This window comes from Hypanus sabinus, chromosome 7 (genome assembly GCF_030144855.1).
Source record: "Hypanus sabinus isolate sHypSab1 chromosome 7, sHypSab1.hap1, whole genome shotgun sequence".
NCBI classification, from domain to species: domain Eukaryota; kingdom Metazoa; phylum Chordata; class Chondrichthyes; order Myliobatiformes; family Dasyatidae; genus Hypanus; species Hypanus sabinus.
Window position 1 is genome coordinate 97305211 of NC_082712.1, and position 24331 is coordinate 97329541.

Sequence of the window (24331 nt, forward strand, 5' to 3'; positions counted from 1 at the left end):
CTAGCCAGTGTCCTACCACACCTCCTTTCATAACCTCCACCCCCTCCTCCCCTCACCTATCACCAGCAAGCTATTCTGACTTCTGCATCCTTCCTCTCCAGTCCTGATGAAGGGCCTCAGCCCAAAGCGTTGACCGTTCCTTCCTCTCCGTAGATTTGCTTGACCTGCTGAGTCCCTCTCGCATTCTGTGTGTGTTACTATACAATCACTATCTCTTGGCTCTTTCTGGGAGTCTGCAGCACAGGTCAGCCAATGCTTTCCACAATTACAACAACATTAAAGGTTACAAGTCAGCAGCGCTGGTGGCAGCAGTGAAAAGATTAGGAATCAAGAGGAAGTATGAGAAGGGTAAGAAGTGGATCCTATAAAGGTCGAAGTGAATCTGAGGAGTTCATCACCACTAGAGGCCAAGTCACTGAGTACACTTAAAGCAGAGTCGATCAGTTCCTGAATAGTGCGGGTACCACAGGTTACGGAGGGAAGGCAAGGGAAAGGGTTGAACAACTTGGACTTGATTAACATTGGTCAGAGCACAGTTGGAGAATTGTGAGCAGTTTCGGGCCCCGTAACTACCGAAGGTGGGAGGGAGGGTGGACACACGTCTCTACCAAAGGAGGTGTGAGGCGTTCCTTCCCTCTGCTACCCTGCAGGTCACCCTTGGGCGAGGTGTAGCACCTGCTTAGCCCCCCCCCCCCCCACCTCAATCAGGGTCACATGAAGCCATGGGAGCAGGAGGTGGATGGTCGTACCAGCAGCTAGCACAGATCACAAGCCCCGGTTATGCGACCACTGATGCCAGGCAGATTAATGGCTGGGATCACACATCTAGTAAAGACACTGCCCAGAAGGCAGCAATGACAAACCACTTCTGTAGAAATAGAAGTGGATAGACCACGATCACCCACGTCATACAACATGGCAGATAACGAATGAGTGAATCTGAGGAAGGATGTGCTGCCATCGGAGAGGGTCAAGAGCAGGTTTACGAGAATTATCCTGGAAATGATAGGGTTAACCTACGGGGAGCGTTTGGTGGCTCTGGACCAGGAATATTGACACCCAGGAAATTGAAATTGCTCACTCTTTCCACTTCCTCATGAGGACTACTGTGTGCTCCCGCATCTCACCTTTCTGAAGTCCAAAGGTTACAGGGAGAAGGTGTGAGAATGGCATTGAGAGGGATAATAAATCAGCAATGATGGAACGGCAGAGCAAGCTCGATGGGCTGAATGGCCTGATTCTGCTCTAATGTCTTACCACCTCCCTATTCCCCTTTCACACTAGTTGTTTCTTATTGAAGCTTATAACAACTTTTCTTTCAAGTCTTGCACTGGACTGCTTCTGCAAAACAACAAATTTAATACAAAGGGCAGTGATAACAAACCTGATTCTGAATTCTGAAATAATAAGCCGGTCTACAAAACTAAAGGGCTTGGGATTAAAATTGACAATTTTACATAAGACGGGGCAGTAGTGAGGCTGTTTTCACAATGTTACATGTTTTTCAAAATTTTGTTTTAATCGAGATAACAGCGCGAAACAGGCTCTTCCAGCCTTCGAGCTACGCGGCCCAATTCCCCAGTTCAATCCTAGCCTAATCAGGGGACAATTTGCAATAACTAACCGCTACGTCATTGGACTGTGGGAGGAAACAACACCAGGAGGAAAGCTGCGCAGTCGCGGGCAGAACGTAGAATCTCCTTACAGGCAGTGGTGGGAATTGAACCCGAGTCTGAGTATTTGCCACGGAAAAGGATCTTCATGATTGTAGCGATGACTTGCAGCAGACTGATAAGCTTGAGCATGTAGATATTAAGAAAGAGGATGTGCTGGAGCTTTTGGAAGGTATCAAGTTGGATAAGTCGCTGGGACCGGACAAAATGTACCCCAGGCTAATGTGGGAGGCGAGGGAGGAGATTGCTGAGCCTCTGGGCATGATCCTTGCATCATCAATGGGGACGGAAGAGGTGCCGGAGGATTAGAGGGTTGTAGATAATGTTCCTTTATTCAAGAAAGAGAGTAGAGATAGCCCAGGAGATTATAGACCAATGAGTATTACTTCAGTGGTTGGTAAGTTGATGGAGAAGATCCTGAGAGGCAGGATTTATGAACATTTGGAGAGGTATAATATGATTAGGAATAGCCAGCATGGCTTTGTCAAAGGCAGGTCATGCCTTACGAGCCTGATTGAATTTTTTGAGGATGTGACTAAACACATTGATGAAAGAAGAGCAGTAGATGTAGTGTATATGGATTTCGGCAAGGCATTTGATAAGATACCCCATGCGAGGCTTATTGAGAAAGTAAGGAGGCATGGGATCCAAGGGGACATTGCTTTGTTGATCCAGAACTGGCTTGCTTGTACAACCATCCACCACCTGCTCCCGTGGCTTCACGTGACCCTGATCGAAAGGGTGAAGAGGGGGCTAAGCAGGTGCTACGTCTTGCCCGAGGGCAACCTGCAGGTGGTTGGAGGTGTTGTGGATAGTGTGGAGGGCTGTCAGCAGTTACAGCAGGACATGTAAGGAGGCATGGGATCCAAGGGGACATTTCTTTGTGGATCCAGGACTGGCTTGCCCACAGAAGGCAAAGAGTGATTGTAGACGGGTCATATTCTGCATGGAGGTCGGTCACCACTGGGGTGCCTCAGGGATCTGTTCCTACTCTTCGTGATTTTATAAATGACCTGGATGAGGAAGTGGAGGGATGGGTTAGTAAGTTTGCTGATGACACAAAGGTTGGGGGTGTTGTGGATGGTGTGGAGGGCTGTCACAGGTTACAGCGGGACATTGATAGGATGCAAAGCTGGGCTGAGAAGTGGCAGATGGAGTTCAACCCAAATAAGTGTGAAGTGATTCATTTTGCTAGGTCAAATATGATGGCAGAATATAGTATTAATGGTAAGACTCTCGGCAGTGTGGAGGATCAGAGGGATCTTGGGGTCCGAGTCCATAGGACACTCAAAGCAGTTGCGCAGGTTGACTCTGTGGTTAAGAAGGCATACAGTACATTGGCCTTCATCAGTTGTGGGATTGAATTTAGGAGCCGAGAGGTAATGTTGCGGCTATATAGGACCCTGGTCAGACCCCACTTGGGGTACTGTGCTCAGTTCTGGTCACATCACTACTGGAAGGATGTGGAAACCATAGGTAAGTCTAGTCATTTCTAAGGTAGGAAGATGTTCGGAACAACAAGGGCCTGTATTGTGCTGAAGGTTTTCTATGTTTCACCCATACTGTGAAACTACTACGCTACCATGCTGCCCAGGCAGTCGCGGGATGGGTGTCAGGAGCTCCACACTCGGATGTACACGCTGAACACCTAAACCGGAGTCCGAGGCACACTAGCGTAACGCTACAACCGGTAGCGCCGGTAACTCAGCTTCAATTCCTGCCGCCATTTGTACGTTCTCCCCGTCATTTCCCTCTGGTGCACTTCCCGACAATGAGTTAGTAGGTTAATTGACCACACGGGCATTATTGTGGGCTCATTGGTCGGAGGAGCCCATTTACATGCTCTACCTCTAAATAAGAAAATTTAAATCTTCGAAGTTTGCCAATGCCACCTGATTCAGAAAAACAGCAACAGTAAGCATGGTGGTGAAGATCAGGATGGCGACGACAGACAGGAGGACATGCACAAATTCAAACTGAGCACCGAGAATGTCAGTTAGCTCAGAGGCTGAAAGAAAGGGGAAGTTTCAGATTGAAGTTCTGTTTTCAGAGCATTAAGTTTTAATTTAAAACTGCACTGAGCTCCCGTGCTAAAAATATCTTCAAAGCTGACCAGAAAACCAAAATCATTGGATTCTCGTCTGGTCCTCTGGAACCACTTCTGTCTTCCAAACAACTGATGGTAAATGTGGATCAGGGTTGTGGTGGAGATACTGTGTAGTTCCTTCAGTTCTGCATATCTGTCAGGAACAATGAGGGATTGGGCTTTCTTTCTCTAGAAATGAAAAAGTGAAACTGTGGCCAGAGATATTTCGTGAATGAGAATGCAGACATCAAAACATTTTCACGTGCAGGAACTACATAGTGCGATGGAGCCAGGGTAGTAAGATGGAAGGGAGGTATGGGAAGGGTATTGAGAGAGGGGTGTGAAAGCATATGTGTCTGCTGGTATGAGTAGTCAGTGTGCTGTGTGCCTTCTTAATCGAATGTTGTTAATGCAGCAGAGTTTGGTTTCCAATCAGCTGAACCAGCCAGTGAGAATGGTGTCACAACAATAATCTTGCACTCAACATCAGTCAGGCCAAGGAATTGACTGGGGACTTCAGGAAAGGGAGGTCAAGGGAACTCACACGAGTCCACATCGAGAGATCAGCAGTGGAAAGGACGGGAAAGTTCCTGGGTGTCAGCATCTCTGAAGATCTATTCCAGGCCCAACATATCGATGCAATAACAAAGCGGAAGTACTTCACTCGGAGTTTGAGGACATCTGGTATCTCACCAAAGACACTAGTAAATTTCTACAGATGTTGTGACTGGTTTTCTCACCATCTGGAGTAGAGGTGCCAACCCACATGGGCACAAAAGCTTCAGGGGCTTGTAGACTCAGCCTGCTCCATCATGGGCACCAGCCTCCCCATCTACAAAAGCTAGTGCCTCAAGAAGCTGCCATGCATCACTGAGAACCGTCAGACATGCCATTACTACCATCAGGGAGCCTGAAGCCACTCAAAGTTTCAGCTTCTTCCTACCATCGGGTTTCTGAACGGATGCTTGTAATCTCTTTGCACTGCTTAGATTTCTTACTGTAACTCACATTAATTTTTATGTATTGCATGGGCTGTTGTGTAACTCAAATTTCACAATATAATGATAATAAACCTCATTTTGATTCGCTGTGCTACCAATTTTATTTCATTCTGAATCTTGAATGGAAGAATAAGGAGGGACCAGTATAAACTAAATGATACAAATCTGACAGAGGGACTAGAGCTAGCTCGAAGGACAATATCAGAAATGCAAGGCTATGAGGAAAACTTGACATGACGAGCGGAGGATGGTGTTGGGCCTGGAACTGTTCACAATCTACATTAACGATGCAGCAGCAGGGACTGCGTGTAGCATATCTAAGTTTGCTGATGACACGAAGTAGAAAAGCAGATTGTGCAGAGGATACGGCGAGTCTACAGAGAGATATGGATAGGTTAAGTGAGTGGGCAACAGTCAAAGTCACAGAAGAGTACAGCACAGAAATAGGCCTTTTAGCCCATCTAGTCCATGCCCAACGGTCTGGCAAAAGGAGGGCAACATTGGTAAATGTGAGATCACTCACGTTGGAAGGAAAAATTGAAGCTCAGATTATTATTTAAAGGGCAAAAGATTGTAGTTTGATGTTGTGCAGAGGGAGCTGGGAGTGCCTGTGCGTGAAACACTAAAAAGGCTGGTTTGCAGGTGCAACGGGTTATTGAAAAGGCAAATGGAATTCAATTAAAGAGCACTAGATCCTTGTATTTTTTTTTTAAAAAAAGAGTAGGAGGTTATGCTGTGTTATGAATGTACCACAGCTCTGAGGGGCCAAAGTGTGCGGGGTTGCCCCCTCCTTTGTGAGAATCACAAGATCACTATTGATTTGGGTCAGGAGACCCAGGAAATGAGAGAGAGAGACGTGCGGAATGTCTCGTTCCCCTGCGATATAAAGCTACGGGACACGGCCATTGTCTCTTGGAGACGAACTTGTGTATTACAATACTGTGCTACGTGGAAGCCCTCGGGCAAAGTGGGCTGGTTGAGGGAGGGATTGCATCACCCCCAACCTGATTGACATCTGAGACCCTGTGAGTCAGGATAAAAGAGGGTCTGTGGGAACAGCCCCTCAGACGCACCAGAAGAAACGCTAGCGATCCTGTGATAGCGGAAGCCGGCAGGGAGGAGGCCACGTGCGTTCGGTTCCATTTGCCCCGGAACCGGTGGCCTTTACCACGGGAGACTGGCTTTTAGCTAACAACGGGGAAACCAACTCCCAAAAGACTCGAAGGATTGGCATCATAAAAGACCTGGGCAAGTTTAACCCGTCTCTCTCTCATACCCAAAACGCTGCAGCTTGAACGAACTAACAGAGACTTTTATATTTCCATCGGACAATACATTAACCCCTAGACAATGATAGAGCTATTTCTTATTGATTATTATTATACCCGCGCTTTTAGATTTAGTATTGACGACATATATTATCTGTATGTTTGCATTGATCTTATTTTTGTGCCCCTTTATCAATAAATGCTGTTAAAAATAGTACCATCAGACTTCAATGGACCTCTCTATCTTTGCTGGTAAGTGACCCCGTTACGGGGTTCGTAACAAAATTGGGGTTCTTGTTTCGAGATTTGACACCAAATTGGGAGGCCAGTGAATTGGGCTTGTAAGTCCAAAAACTTGGATCTGGTACGCGGGTAGCCAGACGGGAAACCAGCAAAGATGGACGTGGGTGAATTTATAGAAAACCCGACTCTGGAGGCGCTAGAGGCGTCCACCAAATCAGACTTGATAAATTTGGCGAAGGGGTTAAACCTCGCAGAGGTGAGGTTGTCAATGAAAAAGCGGGAGGTGCGAAGGGCAATAACTCAGCATTATATCGGGAAGAATATGTTTGCAGCTGAGGTATTGGAAAATATCCCTGAAAAGGTACCAGCTAGTGGGACGGCTCAGTTAGAGTTGGAGAAATTAAAGTTGGAACATGCAATTAAGTTAAAGCAGCTGGAGGCAGCTGAGAAGGAGAAAGAAAGGGCTGAGAGAGAGAGAGGGAGCATGCGCTCCAGCTAAAGGAGTTAGAGGTGAAACGGGAGCAGGAAAGAGCTGAGAAACAAAGAGAGGATGAAATTCAGTTAAAACAGCTGGAAGCAGCTGAGAAAGAGAAAGAGAGAGCCGAGAAAGAGAGAGTATGGGGAGGCAGAGAATCAAAGGAAACATGACTTAGAGATGGAGAAGTTAAGGCAAAGGCGAAGAGATCAAGGGTCAGACTGAGAGGAGCGGTTTAATGTTAGTCGGGAGTTGAGGTTAGTACCTCCGTTCGAGGAGACGGATGTTGATAGTTACTTCTTGCTTTTTGAAAAGGTGGCAGAGAATCAGAAGTGGCCCAGAGATCAGTGGGTGGCGCTGTTACAAAGTGTGTTAAAGGGGAAGGCACAGTGGGCATATACGGCGTTGGCCATGGAGGAGGGAGAGGAGGGGAGTTATGACAAAGTAAAGGCGGCCATTCTCCGGAGTTACGAGTTAGTACCTGAAGCGTATAGACAAAAGTTTAGAAATTTAAAGAAAGGGTGGAATCAGACATATATCGAGTTTGCCTATGAGAAGGGTGTGCTCTTGGACCATTGGTGCACAGCAGAGATAGTGGAGGGGGATTATTGGTGTCTCAGGGAGTTAATTCTGATTGAGGAATTTAAAGGTTGTGTTTCGGAGGATATCTGGATGTATTTGAATGAGAAGCCGAATAAGTCCATCTCAGAATTTGCTAGGTTCGCAGATGAATATGCCCTAACCCACAAGACAAAGTTTTCCTCGAATAAAAGTTCCCAGAGAGACCGTGGGAACGATCAAGAAAGTCCGCTGGCTGAGGCAGAGGTCCCGCCGGGTGTTAGTGGTAAAGTTGAAGGGGAAAGGCCAGACGGCCAGAGATTTCCGGGCTTGACCTGTTTTAATTGTGGAAAAGGGGGGCATACTGCATCTAGGTGCTTTGCTCCGAGGAAAGAGACAGGAAAAGGGAAAGCAGCAGTCCCTATCGGATGTGCCGTGGTAATCAGTAAATCGACAAGAGAGCCCCGGGTAGACAGAGTACGAGAAGGGTCTGAGACTTGTCTGTCAAACGGAACTGTGTCTGTGAGGGAGGGAGACACACCAGTTCCAGTACGGATCTGGAGAGACACGAGGGCTGAGCTGTCGTTGATCAGCAGTAAGGTACTAGATTTTGGTCGCAAGACGGGAATGGTAGCTGTGAAAGGAATAAGTAAAGGAACGGAAATGGTACCCTTACATAAGGTCATTATGGATTGTGAGCTGGTGTCTGGACCAGTTGAAAAAGGGGTGCGATCAGAATTCCCGAGAACTGACGCGGACGTCCTTCTTGGTAACGATTTAGCAGGTGGTAAGGTTTGGGCAGCAATGACGCTGACAAGCCGGCCGGTGAGTGTTGCGGACCCGCCCCTAGATTCTAAGATCTATCCCGAATGCGCGGTCACTCGCAGCATGTCGAGAGAGGCAGCCGAGACAGAGAGCAGTTTAAATCAGGCCAGTATCAATTTGGCCGAGTCGTTTTTACAGACCCTGTACCACGAGGGTTTAGAGGGTGGTAAAACGAAGAGTAGTAAAGTGAAAGAGGGTAGGGGAGAGGAGGTAGACCTGCCTTTAGCAAGGAGAAAAGTTCTAGAGGCAGAAGATAAAGATGAGCTCACGGACAGAGCTGTTAAAAGATTCAGGGTTGGACATGGATGATCTGTCTGGGTTGGCAGAACTGTTTGAAGAAGTTGGAAATGCTAGAGGTGTTCCTGATAATGAAATGAGGGCAGTCCTAGATGAAAAGGGTGCCCTTACCTTGAAGAAGTCTGCTGGGTTGGCAGATGAGGTTGTTTCAGCCCGCGGGGTTGAGTTTACTCTGGAAGGGAGTTGCCCAGAGAGTAACTGGGAGGATCAGGGGAATTTAGAATTTGGACCGGGTATGGGTATTGAAAGCCTGGAAGAGGCAAATGTCCCGTTTGAGTGTGTCCAAGATGTGGATGCACGTGGTACTGAAACTAGTATTGGAGCTCAGAAAAAGTCTGAGGTATTTGATTCAGTTGAAAGGGACAGCCGTCCTTGTGGGTCAGATAGACGTGGTTCAGTGAAGAAAGGGTTAACCTTGGTAATAGTGGGAAGTGAGAGTTCCCAGGTGTTTGTGCTCGACGATGTGTTAAAAGTTAATGCAGAAATCAAAGGTGGGGAGATAAATATTATTATTGAAGGAAACGGGAAATATGTAGTTCCCAAATTGAATGAAGAAAATTTAACGCCTGCGGATCACTTACAGATTGAGTTGAACGATGACAGGGCCCCCGAGGCTATTGTTATTCCACAGTGTGATGTGAAAAGGCAGAATTTGAAATGCTGCTTGAACAAAGAGTTTGAACTGAAAATGAATAGCCTGAAGGGTCCTGAAGAGAGGGCTAGCCACCTGTGTAAAGAGTTGGGTGGAAATTCAGAAGATGGTCTAAGTTTGGGACACAGTGTTGATAAAATAACTCCTATGGAAGAAGCAGGTGAAAGCCTATTTCGCCAGGGTACCCAAGCTCCCCAAGTGGGAACTAACCGGAAAAGAGGCGAGGGTTAATGGGGATGCCATTTTTAAATAGCAAAAGCCAGTTTTACGGGATTTCGACAAAGCATGTGAATAATAAAGACAACCCCGTGGAAGCCTGCCTGTTAAGTTTGAAAGCAACAGAAAGATTAGTATTTGCATGAACTTTTGTAGATACACATAAGCTAAGATCACAACTCCTTAGTTTTTGTTTGCTGAAGGAAAGAAATAAAAATAGGTGGTTATTAAATTGAAGTCTGATGCTACAAGACTTTAGTAAGGTACAAGATGTTAAGATATTAAAGGAAGTGACACTGTAATCGTTAACTGTTTAGATGCTGAATTTAATGTATAACTGTATTACTCTGTAGTGAAAAGGAAAAGCTTTTGTATTGTGTTAAGATTCTAAAATCCTGTAAGACTCTGTACTACTTCGTTTCACCGCTGATGAAAACGCTTTGAAGAAAGGGGGTGTTATGAATATACCACAGCTCTGAGGGGCCAAAGGGTGCGGGGTAGCCCCTTCCTTTGTGAGAATCACAAGATCACTATTGATTTGGGTCAGGAGACCCAGGAAATGAGAGAGAGACGTGCGGAATGTCTCGTTCCCCTGCGATATAAAGCTACGGGACACAGCCATTGTCTCTTGAAGACAAACTTGTGTATTAAAATACTGTGCTACGTGGAAGCCCTCGGGCAAAGTGGGCTGGTTGAGGGAGGGATTACATCACTCCAACATGATTGACATCTGAGACCCTGTGAGTCAGGATAAAAGAGGGTCTGTGGGAACAGCCCCTCAGACGCACCAGAAGAAACGCTAGCGATCCCGTAGTAGCGGAAGCCGGCAGGGAGGAGGCCACGTGCGTTCGGTTCCATTTGCCCCGGAACCGGTGGCCTTTACCACGGGAGACTGGCTTTTAGCTAACAACGGGGAAACCAACTCCCAAAAGACTTGAAGGATTGGCATCATAAAAGGACTGGGCAAGTTTAACTCGTCTCTCTCTCAAACCCAAAAAGCTGCAGCTTGAACGAACTAACAGAGACTTCCATCGGACAATACATTAACCCCTAGACAATGACAGAGCTATTTCTTATTATACCCGCGCTTTTAGATTTAGTATTGACGATGTATATTAACCGTACGTTTGCATTGATCTTATTTTTGTGCCCCTTTATCAATAAATGCTGTTAAAAATAGTACCATCAGACTTCAACGGACCTCTCTATCTTTGCTGGTAAGTGACCCCGTTATGGGGTTCGTAACAGCTGCAACTGTACAGGGAACTGGTGAAGCCATACCTGGAGTAGTGTGTGTATTTCTGGTCACCTCACTTGAGGAAAGAAATAGTGGCTTTCGAAGTGGTGCAGAGAAAGTTCAGCAGTTTCATTCCAGTGATGAAGAGGAATTGAATCACCTGGGACTATAGCCACAGGAATTCAGAAGAATGGGAGGGGATTTTTATAGAAACATCTAAAATTATGAAAGTGAGAAATAAGATAGAAGAAGACAAGTTGCTTCCACCGATAAGTGAGACCAGAACTAGGGAACATAGTCTGAAGATTCAGGGGAATAGATTTAGGATGGAGATGAGGAGAGACTGCTTAGTAGTAGTGAATCTGTGGAATTCTCTGCTCAGGCAAGCCGTGGAGGACACACCAATATATTTAAGACACAGATAGGTAGATCTTCACATAGCTGGGAATTTAAGGGTTATGGAGAAAGACAGGTGGGTGGAGTTGAGTCCATTGTCGGACCAGCCATGACCTTATTGAACAGTTGAGCAGGCTCGGCGGGCTGGTTGGCTGGATTCAAGGAGTTCTTCAATAAGAACACCTGCTCCTGGTTCTTACAATGTTCTTTAAGGAAGTGGGTGGGGGCAAGGTCCAAGCAATCTGGAAAGCTTTCCGACGGGGTGGATGCAGAAAGGGTATTGCCACCTGTGGGGAGAAGCAGAACCAGAAAGACCGAGAATCTCAACAGAGAATTTAGAAGGGATAGGGGCCTTAAGATAGGCCTTAAGCAGGCAAATAAGATAGGCAGTTTGGTCAGCATGGGTAAGTTGGGCTGAATGGCCTGTTTCTGTGCCTTAGTGACTATTTCATTCTACGCGTCGCCACCAAGCTCCACCCAGCCCAAATTTTTTGCGAGGGTCCCCAGCTCTTGGTTAAAGATGCCATGTAGAAAAGCGGCTGCCGTTCTGGGTAACACTTGTTCATGTTGCCGTGGTTACCAGTAGAGAGGTGCTGATACCAATAACCCAACCCTTAGACTAGCAAACCCAAGACTCAACCCAAGCCGCTTGTGAAATCACTTGTTTTCGGCGGGACACACACCCAAGATGCAGGAGGAACTCAACAGATCAGGCAGTGTCTGTGGAACGGAAAAGGAGAAGTGACCGGTATCCCTCCCTGTGAGCCCCCATCACTGTGGTCCATGTAAGAAAACAGGTGGCAAGACTCCCTCCTCCTCGGTGAGCTAAAGACTGGCAGGAGCCTGAGGCTGTGGGCTTGCTTGGAGTGGGGGAAGAGGGAAGGGGCACCAGCTCCACTTGCACGTACCAGACAACGCGATAGTGTAGCAGTTAGCATAACGCGTTACAGCGCCAGCAACCCACGTTCAATTCTTGTTGCTATCTGCAAGGATGGGCAGTGGGGCAGAGACACGTCTCTACCAAAGGAGGTGTAAGGCACTCCTTCCCTCCACTAGCCTGCAGGTCACCCTTGGGCAAGGTACAACACCTGCTTAGCCCCCCCCCCCCCACGCCCGGAATAAGGGTCAAGTGAAGCCATGGGATCAGGTGGTGGATGGTCGTATGAGCAGCCGGTGCAGATCACAAGTCCTGGTTATGCGACCACTGACACCAGGCAGACAATCACTGAAGAGTGTTGAGGTCAGCTGTCATGCCCGTAAGGCAATGGCAAACCACTTCTGTAGAATTTGCCAAGGACAATCACCACGATACAGCACATGATGATGATGACCTGCAAGGAGTTTGTACGTTCTCCCTGTGATTGCTCCAGTTTCCTCCCACAGTCCAAAGACGTACCGGTTAGGGTTAGCAGGTTGTGGGTATGCTACGTTGGTGCTGGAAGCCTGACAACACCTGCGGGTTAAACCTCAGCTCAATCCTCACACCGTGTTGGTCGTTTGACACCGCGTGCATTTCACCACGTTTCGATGAGTTGTTTCTTAAATCTTGTTTATGATTAATCTTTCTCTTTTTACGGGCTAATGCCACCTCAGTGGGGAGAAGGTGACATCCATTTGCACTGTAAATTCACAGGCTGTGTTACACTGTGGCTGAGTGAGGAGGCAGTTTTGTCCAAACCCACCCTCCGGCCCAGAGTCCCCGGCTCACCTGACAGCAGCCCAATAGAGAGGTAGAGATGGATCAGGGTCGTAGCCAAACTGGCAAAGATCAGCCCCAGGCTGGCAATGAAACCACCCAGCATCACCACAACCCGAGCTCCAAAGTAGTTGCTGAGTGCACTTGCCACTGGACCTGGAGAGAGAACGGTGAAGTTATTTCACACGGTAGCTGGTGTGGGAACAACCCTCCACACCCATCCTTCCCTCTCCCAGTCAACAGATCCTAGGTCACTCTAGTTAGCAGGGCTCTGTTCAACATCTCCAATCCCACCCCAGCATCCATGTTCGGCAGATCCTCCGTAATATCTGTCTGCTTCAACGAGGGGCATCATCCCCTCTCCTCACCTTTCAGAACTTTCCAGATGCTGGCTCTCCACCGGAAACAGCGGCAGGTCCTACAACACCTCTGTCTGCACCCCCCCCCCCCCCCCCAGCAAATTAGGACACGACAGCACAGTGCAGGCCCTTCAGCCCACAATGATGTGCTGTCCCTTTAACCTACTCCAAGATCAAGCTAGCCCTTCCCTGTGGAAGGGGGAGAGGGGGAGGGGGCAGTTTGACAGGAAGAATTAGAGACAAACAGAGGAGGGGAGACAGGAAGGAGAAAAAGGGAGAGGTCATCTACCCTCTTCTCATCACTGCCACTTAAAACCCATCCCTCTTTTTTTGTAAATAAACTTTCCCAGTAGTTAATGCTCTCCATCTGAGGCGCCATGTTTTTCTGTCACACCAGCCAAGTACCTCCAGCATTTGTGTTTTTCATTTCAGCTTTCCATTCACCTACAGACAGAAACGTGACTGTGGGGTTGTGGGGCCCTTCACGTGTCCGCAATCTGCCCCTCACTCTCTTTGACCCCAGCCGTCAGGCAGGAGGCACCACAGCATTAGGACCGGAACTGTTAGCGATGGAGTAAAGGGATAGGTAAATAGGGGTGTAGATGATCAGTTACTCTTGCTGGACAGCCAAGAGGGAACCTTACCCAGCAGCAAGTGACGTACCAGACATTCTTCCCTAATGATGTTAGATATAGGTTCAAATAAGCAACTATCTGGTCACACAAAGTATCTTGAGGCATGACATATGGGTAAGATAGCGCAGGGGGTAGAACGTTCGAGAGCAGGGGGAGCTGTCAGCATGAGCAACTGATGTTGTATCTGGGCAAGCTTTGGCTGAAAATAATTATAACCAACCAATGATGATTTTACATCTAATTGTATCTTAGCATGTGATCAAAAATGATACTAAAACTGCATTAACTTGCGTAATTATAATATTTCCTGTAATGATCAATGTAATAAATTGTGTGGAATTGTGTTCTGGGTGGTCAGTGTCCGGACTGTTTCTTTGGGAGATCAGTCTGCAACTTCCCCCATAGCATGCTATGAACGAAGAGTAAAAGTTTGATAAAGTATCGCTTGTTTTATGGTCTCATTGCGTCCGTTGTACATGTGCCTTTACATCAGGTCAATCCGTCTTTGACATTAGGATGGGAAATAGTTTCTTCCCCCAGGACGACTGAACTCCCTGTCACCTCCCCAATCTCATCACGTATAAAGCTCCAGTATCGATATACTGCTTGCTTCTTAAACTTGCGTCGTAAATGTTCCATATGCTAAATGTCAATCTTCTGGAATAGATTTTATTATTTGTTAATTTATTTGCGGCAATATTACTTTGTGTGTTTTGTGAGAGTTATATGTACTGTGTTTTACACAGTAAAACAGTGTTTTGTTGGTGGTGCACACCTGTACGTTTAGAACTGTAGAACATTACAGCATAGAAACAGGCCCTTCGGCCCTTCTTGGCTGTGCCGAACCATTTTTCTGCCTAGTCCCACTGACCTGCACCTGAGCCATATCTCTCCATACCCCTCTCATCCATCTACCTGTCCAAGCTTTTAAATGTTAAAAGTGAGTCCGCATTTACAACTTCATCTGGCAGCTCATTCCACACTCCCACCACTCTCTGCGTGAAGAAGCCCCCCCCCCATGTTCCCTTTAAACTTTTCCCCCTTCACCCTTAACCCATGACCTTTGGTTTTTTTCTCCCCTGGCCTCAGTGGAAAAAGCCTGCTTGCATTCACTCTATCTAGACCCATCATAATTTTATACACCTCTATCAAATCACCCCTCATTCTCCTATGCTCCAGGGAATAAAGTCCTAACCTATTCAACCTTTCTCTGTAACTCAGTTTCTCAAGTCCCGGCAACATCCTTGTAAATGACTGACAATAAACTTGAGCTTGTACAGTGAGTACCCTGAATATTCGATACACACTCACAGAGTGACTGGGCCTCTCTCTGAATTAACATGTACAGTGCTGAATGAGTGGGTCTGATACTGGAAAAAAAAGTGACTCTGCAGTTTTGTGAGGAAACAGTGATGTGCGTGAAACAGCTGGCCCTCTGACTCCAGACAACACTCAAAACGCTGGAGGAACTCGGCAGGTCAGGCAGCATCTATGGAGGGGATGAGACAGTTGATGTTTCAGGCCCAGACCCTTCAGCAGATGTGGGAAGGAAGGGGCGGAAGCCAGGGTAAGAAGGTGGAGGGGGAGGAGGAGGACGACAAGCTGCTGGTGATTGGTGCAGGCAGGTGGGCAGACGGCTCTGAGCGGGCGTGTCGACAGGTCAGTGGGAGGGGGTGGATTAAGTGAGGTGCCAGGAGAAGATAGGTGGAAGAGGTAAAGGAGAGAAGAAAGGAATCTGATGAGGGGACAGTGGACCATAGGAAAGGGAAGGAGGAGGGGAATCAGAGGGAAGTGTTGGGCAGGTGAGGAGAAGCCAGAGTGGGGAATGGAAAAAGAGATGAGGAGGGAGAGGGAGAAATTACTACGTTAAAGAAATCAATTTTCATACGGAATGGAAGGGCAGCTCCTCACTCATTGCGGCAGTAGAGGAGGCCGCGCGCCAACGTGTTGGAATCGGAATGGGAGGTAGAATTAAATCAGGCGGTATCTCGGCCTCGGTACTCACTGCAGAACTGTTGAATGGCGACCGCCATCGATGTGATCCAGGACACCGAGCTCGCGGCCTCTGAGAAGTGATCCACGAAGGCCACAAAGAAAACTCCAAACGAGCGGATGATCCCAAACACCAGAGCCGACTGGATAAACGTCGACAGAACAATCATCCATCCCCAGCCACCGTCCGGGGCCTCGTTCCTCACCTTGGCTCCCATAGCCACCAGCTGCCACCTGTTCCAAACAGAGCAGTGAGGAAGGGCAACTTTATTCTTCTTAGACACTGCATTTCTGAAGCGACCATTACATTCCACTCCGCACATCTCAAAGTGATGACAGCTCCCTCCAACTTTAGATCTCACACACACACACAAAAAACTATTATTGAGACTGGCCATTATTGCCTGACATCCATCTCCCTCTCTCACCACATCCCTCTATTCCTTTCCCTCACCATTCCCAATCCCTCCCATCCTCTATTCCTCTATCCCTACGCCTCTCCATCCTCCTTCAGGCCCCTTAGCCCTCTCCCACTGTCCCCCTCCTTCCCACTCTCACCTCTCCGACTCCCCCTTTCCCTCACCCCACACCACCCCATTCTCTCCCCCCACCCTGCCCTTCTCTCTTCCTGCCCTATTCCCCTCTCTATCCCTGCCCCTCTTTTCCCTTCCTCTGTATACTGAGCCAGCAATTCCCTCCATCCCTCCCACCGTCTTGATCCACCCCACCCTCTCAGTTCCAAGGCAGAGTTGCAGGCTTCAAACATAATTATTTTTCTGCTCCACAGATCCTGCTGACCCACTGGGTTCTTCCAGAATTTTCTTTTCTTTATCTTTCTGGGTGCTGCAGTGCTGAGAGTTCCTGAGCGATGTCTTAACCTGATGGACTCCTACAGACTCCCGGAGGTCCAGCGTCCCTCCCACTAGATCAACGGCAGCGCGTGACCAGTGCTGAACGGCTCACCAGTCTCCCAACCGTGACCAACCTCAATAGGGAGGGGACACAAAGCTGAAACATATACATGCTGAACATTCTGTCCTGAACAATATGACCTGCACGGAGACAATTGCTGATAAACAGCTCAATGACATCTTTCTGCTCAGTACTGTACAACCTTACCAATCGTCCCCTGCTCAGTGGACAAGCCAACCTTGGAAAGGCTACACGAAAGGCCAAGTCTCCTCCAACCTCACCGCCCCCACTGCCCTCCAGGACAAAACGTTCTTTGACAAGATTTGGTGAAATTAAACCCACCCTTCTGCCCATCTACTGTACTGCATGGGAGCATAGCAGCTAGTGTAACACGATTACACACCAGCAGTCAGAGATAGGGATTGAATTCGATCTGTAAGGAGTTTGTGACAAAAATAGGGATGGGATTCGATCTGTAAGGAGTTTGTATGTGACAAAGATAAGGATTGGATTTGATCTGTAAGCAGTTTGAGATAAAGATATGGATTGGATTTGATCTGTAAGCAGTTTCAACGTGACCATTTGGGTTTTCTCCCACAATCCAAAAACAAACAGGTCAGTAGATTAATTGTTCACAGGAGTATAAATGTATGGCAAGGGTTCATTGGATTGTGAGGGCTTGATACCTTGTGTATTCTAAACATAAAAATAGGTAAATTTAAAGACCACCTCATTCTTCTGAACTCCAGGGTAAGGGCCATAGCACCATCTCCTTTTCCCGAAAATTAGCATTGTAATGTACAGGAAATCCTCTTCCCAACCTGCACCTCATTGGATGGCTATGGTCTCACCAATGATATCCGCAGCTACACCGAGACTTCCCTCCCATTCAAACATACAGCACCGTACAGGCCCTTCAGCCCTCAATGTTGTGCTGTCCTCTTAACCTGCTCCAAGATCGATCTAACCCTCCCCTCCCACATGGCCATCCGTTTTTCTATCAACCATGTGCCTTACGTATCTTCAACATATCTGCCTCCGCCACCACCCGTGGAGGCAAGACACCCATACACATACCACTCTGTGTAAAGCCCTCCATCTGACATCCCCCTGTACCTCCTTCCAATCACTTCTGTCCCTCATATTAGCCATTCCTCCCCTGGGAAAATAAATCTCTGCTATCCACTCAATCTATTCTCCTTTTCATCTTGTACACCTCCAGCAAGTCACCTCTCGTTCTCCCTGCTCCAAAGAGAAAAGACCTAGCTCGCACAACCTATCGTCAGAAGACCTGCTCTTTAATCCCGGAAACACCTGGTAAATCTCTTCTGTACCCACTCCAAAGCTTTCTTCCAATTCTCAGGCAACCTGGGTGGTGGGTGGAGATACATCTCTATCAAACGAGAGGTAAGCCTGCAGGTCACCCTTGGGCAAGGTAACCCCCCGATCAGGCTCACGTGAAGCCATGGGAGCAGGTGGTGGGCGGTCGTATGAGCAGCCGGTGTAGATCACAAGTCCTGGTTATGTTTCCACTGACACCAGGCAGACAATGTCTGAAGAGTGTTGATATTGGCTGGGGTCACCCGTCTCGTAAAGACGCTGCCCAGAAGACAGCAATGGCAAACCACTTCTGCAGAAAAATTTGCCACGAACAATCACAGTCATGGAAAGACCATGATCGCCCACGTCATATGACATGGGACATAATGAACGAGAGAGAGAATGTGGAGGAATGTCTCCTCTAGTGGGGGGGGGGGGGGGGGGTCTAGGACCAGAGAGCACAGATTCAGAATAGAGAGGTCACTTTAGAACAGAGATGAGCAGGAATTTCTTTAGTCAGAGGGTGATGAGTCTGTGGAATTTATTGCCACAGGTGGCTGCAGGCTGAGAGGCTTTTGAATACTAAGAGCATCAAAGTTTAAGGAGAGAAGGCTGGACAAAGCAGTTGAGAGGGAAAATAAATCAGCTGTTTGATGAACCAAACAGCCTAAATCTGCTCCTGGAGGTCATGTGGTTTTCTTTCTTATAACCAGATAACAAACAGGCCATCTCGGCCCTTCTAGTCCATGCCGAAAGCTTACTCTCACCTAGTCCCACCTACCTGCACTCAGCCCGTAACCCTTCATTCCTTTCACGTCCGTAAACCTATCAAAAATTTTTTTTTATATATATATGACAAAATCGAATCTGCCTCTACCACTTCTATTGGAAGCTCGTTCCACACAGCTACCACTCTGAGTAAAGAAGTTCCCCCTCGTGTTACCCCTAAACTTTTGCCCCTTAACTCTCAACTCATGTCCTCTTGTTTGAATCTCCCCTACTCTCAATGGAAAAAGCCTATCCACGTCAACTCTATCTATCCCCCTCATAATTTTTAAAACCTCTATCAAGTCCCCCCTTAACCTACTACGCTCCAAAGAATAAAGACCTTTCTCGAATAAATTTTCCACTCTCCTGGCATTAACTGCAAATTTTGGAAGATGGCTAACAATTCGCTCAGCACCTTTGCTGCCTCTTCTTAAAAAACGCCAGGATTCAGGACCGTTGAACCCATGGGACTCGCTGATCACTAATCTGATGAGTTTGCCCGGTACCCTTCCTCCAGTGATAGTGCATAGGCCATTTGGTCCATTAAGCCTGCTCCACCATTCCATCATGGCTGAATAATATCCCTCTCAACCCCATTCGCTTGCCTTCTCTCTGTAACCATTGACACCCTTAGTAATAAAGAACCTTTCAACCTCTGCTTTAAATATACCCATTGACTTGGCCTCCACAGCTGTCTGCGGCAATGAATTCCACAGATTCACCACCTTCCACGTCTACTCTTTCGATATCCGATGGGTACGTTCCAGAGCAGCACACACACAAACTCATCAGCATCTACGGAGGAGAATGAACAGTTGACACTTCAGGCTGAGCTGATCCTCACTACGTACACTCAGTGGCCACTTTCAGATACACCGGTACACCTGCTCATTAATATCTAATCAGCCAATCATGCGGCAGCAACACAATGGATAGAAGCACACGGGCACGGTCAGGAGGTTCAGTTGCTGTTCAGACCAAACATCAGAATGGGGAAGAAATGTGATCCAAGTAACTTTGACTGTGGAAAGATTGTTGGCACCAAGGGTGAGTATTGCAGAAACTGCTGATCTCCTGTGATTTTCAACACAACAGTCCCTGAAGCTTTCAGAGAATGGTACGAAAACAGCAAAAAAAAACCTATGAGCCGCAGTTTTGTGGGTGAAAGCACCTTGTTAATGAGAGAGGTCACAGGACTGGTTCAAGCTGACAGAAGTGTCACAGTACCTAAACGTTCCAGCAGTAGAGTGCAGAAGAACATCTGAATGCACAACACATCAAATCTTGAAGTGAATGGGCTACAGCAACAGAGGTCATCAGGACCAAGGTCATCAGAACAATAAAAATCCCAGATGCTGTGTTTCAAATCCTCTTTGTTGGTATGACACAGCTGTCTTCATTTCCTCGGTGATTTCACAGTTCGTTTAGAAACCTACAGCCCTTATACAGTTATACAGCCCGCAAGTTTGTGCCGAATATGTTCCTACCCTAGAAATTATGAGGCTTACCCATAGCCCTCTATTTTTCTAAGCTCCATGTACCTATCCAAAAGTCTCTTAAAAGACCTTATCGTATCCGCCTCCACCACCATTGACGGCAGCCCATTCCAAGCACTCACCACTCTCTGTATAAAAACTGCACCCCTGACATCTCCTCCATACCTACTCCCCAGCACCTTAAACCTGTGTCCTCTTGTGGCAACCATTTCAGCCCTGGGTAAAAGCCTCTGACTATCCACATGATCAATGCCTCTCATCATCTTGTACACCTCTGTCAGGTTACTCTCATTCTCCTTCACTCCAAGGAGAAAAGGTCAAGTTCACTCAACCTATTCTCATAAAACACGCTCCCCAATCCAGGCAACATCCTTGTAAATCTCCTCTGCACCCTCTCTATGGTTTCCACATCCTTCCTGTAGTGAGGCAACCAGAACTGAGTACAGTACTCCAAGTGGGGTCTGACCAGGGTCCTATATAGCTGCAACATTACCTCTCGGCTCCTAAACTCAATCCCACGATTGAAGAAGGCCAATGCACCATATGCCCTCTTAACCACAGAGTCAACCTGCGTAGCTGCTTAGAGCGTCCTATGGACTCAGACCCCAAGATCCCTCTGATCCTCATTGCCAAGAGTCTTACCATTAATACTATATTCTGCCATCATATTTGACCTACCAAAATGAACCACTTCACACTTATTTGGGTTGAACTCCATCTGCCACTTCTCAGCCCAGTTTTGCATCCTATCAATGCCGTGCTGTAACCTCTGACAGCCCTCCACACTATCCATAACACCCCCAACCTTTGTGTCATCAGCAAACTTACTAACCCATCCCTCCACTTCTTCATCCAGGTCTTTTATAAAAATCACGAAGATTAATGGTCCCAGAACAGATCCCTGAGGCACACCACTGGTCACCGACCTCCATGCAGAATATGATCCATCTACAACCACTCTTTGCCTTCTGTGGGCAAGCCAGTTCTGGACCAAAAAGCAATGTCCCTTTGGATCCCATGCCTCCTTACTTTCTCAATAAGCCTTGCATGAGGTATCTTATCAAATGCCTTGCTGAAATCCATACACAGGTGTGTCTCCCCCCCCCTTTACAAAGGTAGAGTGTTCCTATGAAACCTTTCTTAAACCGAAATGGCGTAAAGCGAAGAACCATTAATTTATATGGGGAAAATGTTTGTAAAAGTGAAAATCCTCTTTGTATTGTGAAAACAGGTTACTAAAGTAGGTCTTTTGTAAAAGCGAAGTGGCGCAAAGTGAACATTCGTAAAGCAGAAGACACCTGTACACTACATCTACTGCTCTCCCTTCATCAGTGTGTTTAGTCACATCCTCAAAAAATTCAATCAGGCTCGTAAGGCATGACCTGCCCTTGACAAAGCCATGCTGACTATTCCTAATCATATTATACCTCTCCAAATGTTCATAAATCCTGCCTCTCAGGATCTTCTCCATCAACATATCAACCACTGAGGTAAGACTCACTGGTCTATAATTTCCTGGGCTATCTCTACTCCCTTTCTTGAATAAAGGAACAACATTTCTAACCCTTCAATATTCCAGAACCTCTCCTGTCCCCATTGATGATGCACAGATCTTCGCCAGAGGCTCAGCAATCTCCTCCCTCACCTCTGACAGTAGCCTGGGGTACATCTCATCCGGGCCCAACTTGATGCTTTCCAAAAGCTCCAGCACATCCTCATTCTTAATATCTACATCCTCAAGCTTTTCAATCAGCTGCAAGTTGTCACTATTATCACCAAGAGCCTTTTCCATAGTGAATACTGAAGGAAAGTATTCATTAAGTCCCTCTGCTATTTTCTCTGGCTCCATACACACTTTCCCACTGTCACATTTGATAGTTCCTATTCTTTCACGTCTTATCCTCTTGCTCTTCACATACCTGTAGAATGCTTTGGGGTTTTCCTTAATCCTGTCCACCAAGGTCTTCTCATGGTCCCTTCTGGCTCTCCTAATTTCCTTCTTAAGCTCCTTCCTAGTAGCCTTATCATCTTCTAGATCTCTAACATTACCTGGCTCTCTGAACCTTTTGTAAGCTTTTCTTTTCTTCTTGACTAGATTTATTACAGCTTTTGTACAGCAGGGTTCCTGTACCCTACCAAAACTTCCAACTCATTGCAATGCACCTATGCAGAACTCCACACAAATATTCCCTTAACATTTGCCACATTTCTTCTGTACTTTTCCTTGAGATCATCTGTTTCTAATTTAAGCTTCCAATTTCCTGCCTGATAGCCTCAAAATTCCCCTTACTCCAATTAAACACTTTTCTAACTTGTCTAGAAGCACACACCAGTACCTCCTCGTCCCAAGAAGATTGAGGAAAGCAAGGCCCCTTCCCACTGCAAGAACACCACTGAGAGTGTCCCAACAAGTTGTATCTCCACCTGCTATGAGAGAAACTGAGCATCACAAATCCTAGAAAGAACTGTGAAAATGGCCGAGAGCATCATAAGGGTCTCCCTACCATCCATCAGGGACATTTATCAGGAGCACAGCGTATACAGGGCCCTTAGTATTATTAAGGATCCCACCCATCCATCCAGCATCCTTTGACTTCCTACCATCAGGAAGGAGACTACGATGCATAAAGACAAGGACAGTCAGGATGGGAAACATTAGGCTTCTGAACTTCCTGCAGATCGCATTCGAAGTATCACTGGTTAATCTGTTCTATGCTCTACAATATTTAATTTATGCGCTTTGTCTATTTATCTGAAATTCATTTGTAGATTTTATCCTTTCTTTCATGTAACTGTGTGTTATGTGTACTACTGTACATTACACCCTGATCCAGAGAAACGTCTCATTTGACGGCATACATGTATATAGTTAAACGACATCTCAACACCTCTCTCCTTACTCACAAGATCTCAACCTCAGCCATTTCTGTCAGGGCTTTGGTACCTAGCTGTTCAGCCACCTGCCCACCAAAGTTCGATCAGCACTGGCTTTCTGGCGACCAGGAGACTGTGAAGCATTGGGTTGGTCAGTCACGCAAGGCAGAAAGTAAGTGACGTGCTTGCAGGCAAAGAAGCCACAAGTCTTGAGAAATGGGGGAATTTTGATGAGAGGAGTGGGACTTCTTCTGGCTATTTCTGTGGTCACACTGAAGATTCACTTCCACAGACTCCCCCTCCCTCACTTTGAAAACTTGTTTACTGAGGAAGATCAAGAACCCAAGGGAGGGCTGGGAAGGTTGGAGGCAGTGGGGGGAAAGGGGGAAGAGAGGGGAAGGGAGGGCAGGTTGGGGAGACAGAGAGAAAAGTGAGACAGCAAGTCAGAGAGAGAAAGATGCAAAGAGGAACAGAGAGTTGAAAGCAACATGTGAGAACCACTTTAAGATTCAGTCTGAATGGCATTTAATTATCATTTCCCTGAAGTCTTAATCATACATACAAGCCACTATTTTCACACCCACATTTAGCTGCTGGGGGGGTGGGGGGAAGAGGAGGGGCAGGGAGAGGCAAAGTGTTGTGACGACGAGCTTCAAGAGGCCTGGACGGTCTGACTCCTGAGAGACATCCTGGGGGTGCTTGGCTACACAAAGACAGCTCCATAAAGATGGGGCAACCCAAGCTGTGTGAGGAACTCAGCAGGTCAGGCAGCATCTATGGAGAGGAATAAACAGTCGCTGTTTGAAGCCAAGACCCTTCAGCAGGACTGGATGGGGAGGGACTAGAAACCAGAATGTGGGGGCGGCTGGCAGGTGATAGCTGAGACCGGGTGAAGGGGAGGTGGGGAGGTGAGGGAATGGGGCTGATTAAGTTTGAGGTGATAGGTGGAATGGGTAAAGGGTTGAAGGAGGAATCTGATAGGAGAGGAGAAGGGGAAAACAATTAATGGTTGGCTTTATTTGTCACAGGTACATCGAAACATAGTAAAATACATCATCTGTGCCAATGAGCAAGATGCGCTGGGGTCAGCCCCCAGCTGTTGGCATCCTCCTGGCACCAACAGAGCATACCCACAACTTGCTATCCCTAACCCACGTCTTTGGAATTTTGGGAGGAAACTGAAGCACTTGGTGGAGTCGGGGAGATCTTGAAGAGAGTTTGGCATTGTAAATAACTGTATTGCTCACAATCCCTTCTACTCCTCCACCACAGAGACACTCTCGCACGCGTTCCAGAGTCTGATTCGAGCAAATGGGGAGGGCAGGGCTATTCCAGCCAAGCAGCCAGCGAGC

General features: G+C 47.1%; 1 protein-coding gene across 2 annotated transcripts in view; it reads right to left on the reverse strand.

Moving 5' to 3' along the window:
- Positions 1–24331, reverse strand: part of slc16a13 (solute carrier family 16 member 13) — a 43921-nt gene that overhangs the window by 10935 nt on the left and 8655 nt on the right. For both annotated transcript variants that reach the window (XM_059975251.1, XM_059975252.1), the window contains exons 2-3: positions 15623–15843; positions 12636–12779 (exon numbers count right to left, since the gene is read on the reverse strand). In XM_059975251.1, the coding sequence (XP_059831234.1) occupies positions 12636–12779; positions 15623–15827 (349 nt within the window). In that variant the 5' untranslated portion in view covers positions 15828–15843. The remainder of the gene's footprint in view (positions 1–12635; positions 12780–15622; positions 15844–24331) is intronic.